The 9,919-nt window shown below is 49.4% G+C and overlaps 2 protein-coding genes across 2 annotated transcripts; one reads left to right on the top strand and one right to left on the bottom strand.

Annotated features, from left to right (window-relative positions):
- The first annotated feature begins 2,136 nt into the window (after nucleotides 1-2,136).
- Nucleotides 2,137-5,431, top strand: LOC124647513 (sulfate transporter 3.1-like). Its single transcript, XM_047187445.1, has 10 exons — nucleotides 2,137-2,485; nucleotides 2,578-2,957; nucleotides 3,244-3,309; nucleotides 3,735-3,848; nucleotides 3,959-4,075; nucleotides 4,148-4,549; nucleotides 4,634-4,824; nucleotides 4,898-4,983; nucleotides 5,121-5,197; nucleotides 5,282-5,431. The coding sequence occupies exons 1-10, from the start codon at nucleotides 2,137-2,139 to the stop codon at nucleotides 5,429-5,431; spliced, it is 1,932 nt and encodes a 643-aa protein (XP_047043401.1).
- A 3,689-nt stretch (nucleotides 5,432-9,120) lies between these two features.
- On the bottom strand, nucleotides 9,121-9,630 carry LOC124647512. The gene is made up of 2 exons (XM_047187444.1): nucleotides 9,396-9,630; nucleotides 9,121-9,317 (listed from the first exon to the last, which is right to left on the bottom strand). The coding sequence occupies exons 1-2, from the start codon at nucleotides 9,628-9,630 to the stop codon at nucleotides 9,121-9,123; spliced, it is 432 nt and encodes a 143-aa protein (XP_047043400.1).
- Nucleotides 9,631-9,919: the final 289 nt, after the last annotated feature.

Raw genomic sequence — 9,919 nt, 5'->3', positions numbered from 1 at the left:
TAATATTGGTTACCCGAAGGGTAATGCCCACATCATCGAGGTGTCCCGATCATGGACACACTGTCGTTGTCTACTCGACGGTACCCTAGAGGAGGGATCCTCACGGAGGGGGAAAGAAGTGGGGGCCATAAGGCGGAGAGCACTCGGGACGGTGGTACACGATTTACCCAGCTTCGGAACACCTGCTCGAGGACCAGAGCCTACTGGTGCTTGTCTGGAATTATCTAGGCGCTTTCGCGTTGTTACAATGAGTTGTGGTTGTGCCTTTAGGACTCCCAGGATCCGGCTTATATAGGCGCCCATATCTAGGTTTTACACGGTGAGTCCTAGCCGGAATACAAGATGCCTAACTACGGAATATACATTGTCGTGCACGTCAATGATCCACCTTGACCTAATCATGGCGTCATGGATCCGGATACTTCATGGGCCTCCATGGATCCGCCTACTTGCATAGGTCGGTTGGGATCTGGCTTCTGTTCCTGGGCTGGACTTCATCCATCTTCTATCAACAACAACTGGGCCGCCCGATGGGCCATATGCCACACCACCATCTGTGGGCCACCCGGGCTTGCCGGATCTAGACCACGTCGTTGATATACCCATAAAATATACCCACGACACACACATCATTGACAATGAGATCGTATCGTTTTGGATAAATGATATGAAGGACACACCCAAAACATAAGTATTGTAATACAATCAAGTCACATCTAGTTCAATGTTATGATGTTTATAAAAGCATAGTGACACAATCCTCATACCGTGAGATCATATCTAATCACTGTCACCGGAGGTGCTTTGATTGCATCAACCATCACACCGTTAGAAGGTGATCATAAAGGTATTGTTGGGTATTCTAATGGGATGGGTTGTCATGTATGTATCAAGAGCAGGATTTGTTTGTCCGCGTGACGGAGAGATGCAAAGGGCCCACTCGGTGAGATTACATCCATAAAGTTGTGCAGTGTATGACTAGTTCATGAGGACGGAATCACACATAACGAGTTGAATAGCCTTGTCAGTAACAAGACCGAACTGAGTATAACGATACCAACGATCATGTCTTGGACAAGTGCCGGTATCGAATGAACAAAAGGAATATAACTCAACATATAATGGTTCAAACGACGATCATATCTTCGTGGAATGCATAGGGATCTCCAAACCCACCTGGTGATCATTGACCGGAGAAATTGTCTCGGTCATGGCTCCTACGTGGGACAGTGGCGGAGCTCCGTCGCAGGACATGAATATTGGGATTTTGGATTTTGACTTGAGGACCACATTTAAGAAGAATTAAATCAGTGAGAGGTTTCTCATAAAGTTATCATTGTACATGGGCCGTGTCAACTAAATTGGGCCGGAGGGATCGACTAGGGATATGTGGCCATGTGGGACGTGGGAGCACGCAGTATTTAGTTATTTACCCGGGTACGTACGGTACGTGGACAAGCGAAACTGCAGCTATCTAATCCATATTATCCGGACTCCGGACCGGAGGAGATCCAACCCTATTTTGACCACATGGCCAACACTCGGAATCTCTCATCTGGTATCCATCCATATCGTAACACGACCTTGAGTATTCGTAGTCTATATATATAGTTATCCGCAGCACATACGTGCTTTCCTTTTTCACATCGACATATCGAGAGCAGAATCGCGCGATCCCTTACAAAATCTCGCAAGGAACGAGGTGAAATCAACAACTACCACGACGACGATTCGCCGGGGAACCGCCTTCCGCGGCTGCGGAGCGGTAGGTGCATCGATCGCCCACCGGCGGTCGGCGTTCGTGGAGCTCATATCAGCTCCTCCTCCTTGCAGCAGGTACGTACGTACGTAACCATGGATGCATCTCTATCGACATGGCCAAGATCGATGGTTTACCTAATTAATGTGTTTAATTGACCGGAATTAATCGACTTTGTGCGCATATGGTATCCAGTTAATTTAGCCAGTAATCGACAGGCTATATATGTGCGCGCACAGCTCCAAAGTATTTCCATCCACACACAGCACAACAGTAATTCCAACGACAACTCGGTTATATGCATGCCTGTGGACAACTAATCTTTGCTACTTACTGTAAACTATCTTCAGGTTCGCTAGCCAGCGCCAACGAGAATCATGGTGGGGATGCAGGTCGTCGACGTGCCGAAGCTGGCGGCGCCGGCGCCGGCGCCGGCGCGCGTGCCGGTGCCCGCTGCGAAGCCGTTCCTCCAGACCCTCGGCGCCAACCTGAAGGAGACCTTCTTCCCCGACGACCCGTTCCGCGCCGTGGCTCGCGAGGAAGGCCGCTGCCGGCGCGCCGCGGCCGCGCTCCGGTACGTGTTCCCCTGCCTGGAGTGGCTTCCGTCCTACACCCTCGGCGTGCTCCGTTCCGACCTCATCGCCGGCGTCACCGTCGCCAGCCTCGCCGTCCCCCAGGGCATCAGCTACGCCAAGCTCGCCGACCTCCCGCCCATCATGGGACTATGTAAGTATACTTATCAGTTATCATTACAGGTGACATTGTTGATCGATCGATTCCAGGCGTGACGTATGGAGTATATTTGTGTATACATACAGACTCTAGTTTCGTGCCAGCGCTGGTGTACGCGGTGATGGGGAGCTCCAAGGACCTGGCGGTGGGCACAACGGCGGTGGGGTCCCTGCTGTTCGCGGCGATGCTGGGTAAGGAGGCGTCGCCGGCAGACAGCCCGGAGCTGTACATGCACCTTGCATTCACGGCCACCTTCTTCGCCGGCGTGTTCCAGGCCGGACTGGGCATCCTCAGGCTGGGATTCGTGGTGGACTTCCTGTCGCACGCCGCCATTGTCGGCTTCATGGGCGGCGCAGCCACGGTGGTGTGCCTGCAGCAGCTCAAGGGCCTCCTCGGCCTCCAGCACTTCACCACCTCCACCGACGTCGTCGACGTCATGCGAGCCGTCTTCTCGCAGACCCACATGGTCAGACACGTTTCCTTCTTCATTTGACGCGTGCAAAGTGTTTCTCTTACCGTCCTGCTCGATCATGCATGCAAGTTAAAAACACTGCTACTACTCTCTCGACCAAATTAAACTTATTTGGTAAAACTTCGAGAGGCTGGTAACAGTTAATTGGCAGCCAGCCAGCTACGCAAATTAATTATGGCTGGAGGGAGTACAGCAGTACATCTATTTTGTATTACGTACTGCACGTGTTCAGATTATGACAAATATGTTTATGTCGTGTGTGCTATATTTGTGACGACAGTGGCGATGGCAGAGCGTGCTTCTCGGGTGCTCCTTTATCGTCTTCCTCCTCGTGACTCGCTTCTTCGTAAGTTTCTTACTAGGTCATTAATTCTTCTTTCCTTCTAATACTGTAAGAGCTATTGTCATATCACTAAGACTAGCCTCAATGAAACTTCCTCCGTAATTGCCCATTAATCCAGTATGGAGGTAGTATTGTTACCGGTTTATAGGGCTATTACACATTTCGAGAAAAAAGTTGACTACTAATTTGGTCAACAAAATATAAGATATATATCACAAACATTATATTATTGGAAATATTTTTTGAATACAAATCCAATGGTGTAATTTTTGTGGCATATATCATATATGTTATTGCCCAAATTTGTAGTCAAATTTGTTTCTCGAAGTGCGTAATTGCCCTGTATGTAAACCAGTATTGAGGGAGTACCTGTTCTAAGCACAAGGTGTTAGGTAGTAATTTCCATCTTTCTTAATTTCTATATACAGAGCAAGAGGCGGCCCAAGTTCTTCTGGGTGTCGGCGGCGGCGCCGCTGGTATCTCTCATCGTTGGAAGCGTTCTGGTGTATCTCACCCATGGGGAAAACCATGGCATCCAAGTGGTAATTTAACTCGTCTACCTGGAGTAAGAAAGATCGATGTGATTGACTGACTGCCAACTATATATATAAAATAGTACATGTAATTTCCTTTCTGTTGAACGTACGTCCAGATTGGCAACCTCGCCAAGGGCATAAACCCGGCGTCGGCCAAGAACCTGATCCTGTCGCCGCCGCACATGATGGTCGCGCTCAAGACTGGCATCATCACCAGCCTCATCGGGCTCGCGGTAAGCCGCCCTCCGGCCATATAATTGAAGTTAAAAAAGGAGACAAGTACTTAGCGTGTGCATGCACTGCAGGAAGGGATCGCCGTGGGCCGGAGCTTCGCCATGGCCAAGAACTACCACGTAGACGGCAACAAGGAGATGATCGCCTTCGGCCTGATGAACGTCATCGGGTCCTGCACCTCCTGCTACCTGACCGCCGGCCCCTTCTCGCGCTCCGCCGTGAACGTCAACGCCGGCTGCAAGACGGCCATGTCGAACGCCGTCATGGCGGTGGCCGTGGCCATCACGCTCCTCTTTCTGACGCCGCTCTTCCACTACACCCCGCTGGTGGTGCTCTCGGCCATCATCGTGTCGGCCATGCTGGGCGTCATCGACTTCCCGGCAGCCGCGCGGCTCTGGAAGGTGGACAAGCTCGACTTCTGCGTCTACCTCGGCGTCGTCTTGGGCGACATCGAGATCGGTCTCTCCATCGCAGTACGTCCAATTAATCACGCCCATTCCGCACTCGGTTACAAGAGAAACATTGGTGTGTGGTGACCAAAAACTATCTGACTTCAGGTTGGGATATCGGTTCTCCGCATCCTGCTCTTCGTGGCGCGGCCGAGGACCACGATGCTCGGGAACATGCCCAACTCGACCATCTACAGAAGGATGGACCAGTACACCATGGCAGAGACCGTGCCTGGGGTGCTCGTGCTGCACGTCGACTCGCCTATCTACTTTGCCAATGCCAGCTACCTGCGAGAGAGGTGAGTGAAATCAGACCACAATCCACTGTACAGAATACGAAAACATGAAGTGGTTGATATATGTTGGGTTTAGGATCTCGCGGTGGATCGACGAGGAGGAGCACCGAATCAAGGATGCAGGTGAGGAGAGCCTGCAGTGCATCGTCCTGGACATGGGTGGTGAGTTCTTCCTGCACCGACTCTCAAGTCTACATCAGGCTCTTCTGTACAATCATATATTCATATATATACACTATTCAAATGCTTGAATTTGACAAGTGCGACGACGTTGAGATTGATCACATCTTTTTATGCAGCCGTTGCCAGCATCGACACGAGCGGGACGAAGCTGATTGAGGATCTCAAGAAGAGCCTAGACAGGAAGAGCATGCAGGTGGAATCAGTACTAGTTTAATTCGCTCGAGATCTCCCTAGTTTAAGCAACACTTCCTTAATTGTGATACAAATACGTCTGCAGATTGCGCTGGCGAACCCGGGGAGCGAAGTCATGAAGAAACTGGACAAGTCCAAGGTGCACGGGCTCATCGGCGACGAGTGGATCTTCCAGACGGTGGCCGAGGCGTGCGACAACGCGCTGCTCAACTGCAAGATAGCAAGGAGTGTCTGAAACTCTTTTCATATCAATGGAATCTAGTCACAGGCCATTATATTGGAGTACTATGTAAAACATCTCTACCAAATTACATCACAAGACCATCGGCAGCGCGCGCAGATGTTTTGTGTGGGCACATCCACGTTTAGCATTGTGCGTAGATGTTTTGCATGGATACAACCAAGTTTAGCCTCGTCCATCAGTTTTGTTTACACAAGTTTTAGCTGCTAGTTATACCCTATATAAAAGCTAATCAGTTCACCGCACCTGAGATTTTCTTCGGGTACCGTAGATGAACAATTTATCCTTTCCTTACTCCAGTCGTGATGAGACGCGTGGATTTTTTTTTTCCCACCTCTTTGATTCCAGTTTACCCGTTCTCTTTCGTTTCATTTTTTTTTACAAGAGGAGTTACCGATTACCGGTTCTAGGCTGTTTTTCTCAATCTCTTCCGGTGATTGTGTTATTGCCATTTACAGCGGGAGGTCAAAGCGACGCAGACGTATCTAGAAGCTTCACTGCTTGGACTCGCAAAACACCCTAAAAGATAGAAGTTCCGGTGATCTACCGCATCTATCGGCTCCAATCAGCTCCCCATAGCTTTCGCCCACCTTCTCACTAGCACCGGTGTCATCCTCTTGCCTCCCCACCGCCTCCTCTCCACTCCTCCCTGCTACTCACCGACCTCCACATGCAGTAGTGCCATGCGAACATCCGCCTCTAGCTCCAACCGTCATCCGGCGCTCTCCTTGCCACCGCCACGGGGCCGTCCTCACCCACCGCGCACACCGCCGATAGGAGCTTCAGCTCCACGCTCCGACCTAAGGAGGTCCTAGCTATCCCCCACAAGCCACAATCCTAGCGGTCCGTTTCCACTACCATATGTCTCACTTTCCATTGCTTGTCTCTCACAACCGCCATAGGGTGCCTCAAGATGTCCAAGCCTGTGCACCACCAGCCAGCTCCGCGCCTGGCCTAAGACACGCCTAGTTGTCCAACAAACCCGAGGCCCACTAAATCACGAGGGCTGACAACATCCCATTATTGTTGATGTTACATTTAGCCCGATTATAGTTTGGGCTTGTATAAAACTCGTTCGAATATTTGTAATAACCGGCCTAATAAACTGTGAGAGAGGGAGTATCATTGTTGTTCGATAAAGGGCGCTTCATTACTCAAAATATTCAAGCATTACACCCAGCCTCTGCATAACTAAGATGTACACAGCCGTTCAAGTATCAAGTCTGAAAAAAATATAAAAGATCGATCGAAAGAGCCAAACTAGATTATGCTACAGTGGCTTCAATCCGTCTAATATGCAGCCACCCATGTCAGGAAATAAACTCCTTGGCCGTGTTCTCCAATCGTGTAGACATCTTCATAAGGTCTCGGTCCTCCAAGCGCTGAAGTGGCGATCATGAACGAGTAAAGCCGTACATCGGTAAATGACCTGCATGAGTGAAGAATTCTTGTCATTTAAAACCTTGTCATTTCTACATAGCCATAGCGTCCATACGACTGCAATCGTGCCCACTCTGATAAGCATTTTGTACCTAGTATCTACCCCATTTAGCCAATTGCCAAATATATTTGCAACGCTACGAGGTGGGTATAAGGTATAACCCATCTGAATGATTGATCATATAGATCTAGCAAACCTACAGTTGAAAAAAAGATATTTTAGTATCTCTTGATGACAGAAAACACATTTGTTACAACCGTGCCAGTTGCGTTTAACAAGGTTATCTTTGGTTAAAATCACACCGCGACGAAGGTACCATGCAAAAACTTTCGTTTTGAGTGGTATCTTCATCTTCCAAATGTACTTATTATTGATAACCGGTTGACTAGGAATGGTAAGCACCCTATACAATGAATTAACCGAGAAAACGCCGTTCTTGGTGAGGCTCCATCGGAATTCATCAGTCCCCTCAGATAATTGTATTGACGCTAACCTCTGTAGCAATTCATTCCAACTAATCAATCGGGGGCCAATTAGATCACGCCTGAACGTCATGGAGGGAGGAGAAGTTTTCATAACCTTCTGCAAGGCATCTTCCTTATAACAAATAATATTGTATAAAGCTGGATATTGTTCCCGAAAAGTAGTTGTTCCCAACCATCTATCTTCCCAGAACCTAATCTCCTCCCCATTTCTTATGGAGAACGAACCAAAAGGGAAAAAATGCTTCTTAGTTACCATAATGCTAGCCCAAAAGTGAGAGTCTCCAGGTTTCCAAAATACCTGAGATAACGCTTTTGAGCCCACATACTTTTTCCTTAAAAATTGTTGCCATATACCATCCTCAATTAATAAATGGAGTGTTCAAAAGAATCTTGAACGTAGATAATCCTTTGGATAGATGGAAAAAAGATATCATATAGTACTGCATTTATGAGAACTAATCTCCCCCTGGGGGACAGCAGCTTTCCTTTCCAACTGTTTAACCGCTTCGGAAGTCTTTTCTCGACGAGTTTCCACTCTGCCAACGTCAGTCTCCGATAATGAATCGGAATACCAAGATAGTTGATCGGAAAGGAGCCAATACCACATCCGAATAAGTCGGCGTAAATGTTGGCATCGTCATTGGCATCACCGAAAAGAACAGTTCACTTTTATGGAAATTAATTTTGAGATCAGGCAATTACTCGAATGCTGTTAGAATTAACTTCAGATTTCGAGCTTTTCCAAATCGTGTTCCATAAGAAGAATTGTGTCATCAGCATACTGAAGGATAGATAATCCACCATCCACAAGATGTATTCATTAATTAGCTTGTAATAAACCGGTCTAGCGCTAAGATAGTTGTTCTTTGGATCATGTCCCTTGTAAGTTTGCTGTGGAGAAGAAGCTGAAGAAGCACCCTTTACTTCTCTTTCTTACAGCAGGAGTTCAACATAAAAGCTAATGGTGCTTCCGGATGTCCTAGATGCAACAAGTAGGCGTTTGATGCTGAGAAGAAGCAGGTCCCAGCCCCCCTAATAATCTATCCAAATGTCTTCCAAAAGGCGGATGAAGCATATCGTGAAGGTGAATTCTAAACTTTGCAATAAAAGATTTTATGCATCAACCGATGTGGAAGCTGGGGTTTTAATCCCCTTTACAAAAGATTAAAGAAAAAGTCCACTTTGCTCGCTGAACTAGGAGTGACCGAAAAGTAGTCGAAACAACTTGAAATTTGGTTAAATAACCTTTTAAAATTTCCGGATACAACAGAGTACTTATGCAGCATGATTTGCATGTATTTACTTGACAGTACGTTACAATTCGAAGTGTAAGTAATTACAGCGTTTGTAGATGGTAATGGAGAAGAGCTCTCTGCCTCTCCGCTATGTCTGTGCTCTGTAAGCACATTCTCGCCTTTGCGATGGAGATTCAGGCTCCTCCGTGCTGAATTACTATGCCAGAACACTAAAAGGGCTACGGCTGCAAAGATTTGCATGCACTCGCCTACTTCAGATGAAACCGGATCAGATCAACGCAAAGAAGATCACGAGAATTGCTGATAGTATCTGAAGCGTCAAGAAGAGCAGAAACCTCCAGATCAACGGAATGATGCCACTTTCCCAGTTGCAGAGAGGCAACAAATTAGTACTGGTAAATATATACAACCAAAAGGCAATCGATGAAAGGACATTCCTATTTTGCACCCACTATCTGCGTTAATCTACTGCTACCATCAGATTTCGCCCCTAGCTATCATTCATTCCCTGACGAAGCCACCGAGCAGGCTCCGTTTGATGGCGCGGATCTTCTTGAGGCACTTCTTGGCGCGGTCGATGGCCATGTCCGCCCTGTCCCTGACCAGCACCGGAGGCGCGCTCTTCCTCCGGCGCTTCCCCTGCTCCGGTATGGCCGAGCCGCCGCCGTCACACCACTTCCTCTTGTTGGTCGAGGACTCTGCAGCCGCGCACGGATGGTCAGTTCATGGATGGTCCTGCGGCAGGATTAGTACATGGGGGGAAGGATAGCACGCACCTTCCGTGAACAGGTCCAAGGGAGCAGCAGCGGGCTGGGAGGATGATGGGGAAGGGGTGGGTTCGAGGGAGGCGAGCGCGAAGGCGTCGGCGTCGTCCCAGCCGGGGTCGGCGACGAGGCGCTTGAGCTCGTCCTTGAGCGGGCCGAGGCGGCCCGGGTGCGCGGCCTCCAGCTTCGCCAGCTCCTCCGCCGCCACGGCCGCCATCCACCCCCACTCCCCAGCCTCAGGCGCCATCGCCGTCCAATGCGGAAACAGAGCGCCGCGGCGGCGGAGAGGCGGAGTCCGGGGAAAGCAAGAACGGGGCAGAGAGACGCGACACACGGCGTGTGGCGGGGCGGGGGACGAATTGGCCGAAGGCGCGCGAGCGAGAGTTTTGATTGATGTGGACGCGCGGCCGCTACAGGCACGCCAATGCTAGTCCGCACGGCAGCGGCAGGAGCGCAGGGAGCAGTGAAGGTTGGAAAGCCCGAGGTTGCTGCCTCTGCTCTGCGCTGCCCTGTGTCTCCTCGGTTCCCGCGGCTTT

The sequence above is a fragment of the Lolium rigidum genome, chromosome 4 (assembly GCF_022539505.1).
Source record: "Lolium rigidum isolate FL_2022 chromosome 4, APGP_CSIRO_Lrig_0.1, whole genome shotgun sequence".
In the NCBI taxonomy this organism is placed as follows: domain Eukaryota; kingdom Viridiplantae; phylum Streptophyta; class Magnoliopsida; order Poales; family Poaceae; genus Lolium; species Lolium rigidum.
Note: the sequence above shows the minus strand (reverse complement) of the source record. Positions and strands in the feature narration are given on the sequence as shown.

Excerpts from the sequence above, each read along its gene's own strand:
- LOC124647513 (XM_047187445.1), top strand. The coding sequence starts at position 2,137 with ATGGTGGGGATGCAGGTCGTCGACGTGCCGAAGCTGGCGGCGCCGGCG. Across the intron at positions 4,076-4,147 it reads CCAGCCTCATCGGGCTCGCG|GAAGGGATCGCCGTGGGCCG; the intron begins GTAAGCCGCCCT and ends CATGCACTGCAG. Across the intron at positions 4,825-4,897 it reads GCCAGCTACCTGCGAGAGAG|GATCTCGCGGTGGATCGACG; the intron begins GTGAGTGAAATC and ends TGTTGGGTTTAG.
- LOC124647512 (XM_047187444.1), bottom strand. The coding sequence starts at position 9,630 with ATGGCGCCTGAGGCTGGGGAGTGGGGGTGGATGGCGGCCGTGGCGGCG. Across the intron at positions 9,318-9,395 it reads CTTGGACCTGTTCACGGAAG|AGTCCTCGACCAACAAGAGG; the intron begins GTGCGTGCTATC and ends GCGCGGCTGCAG.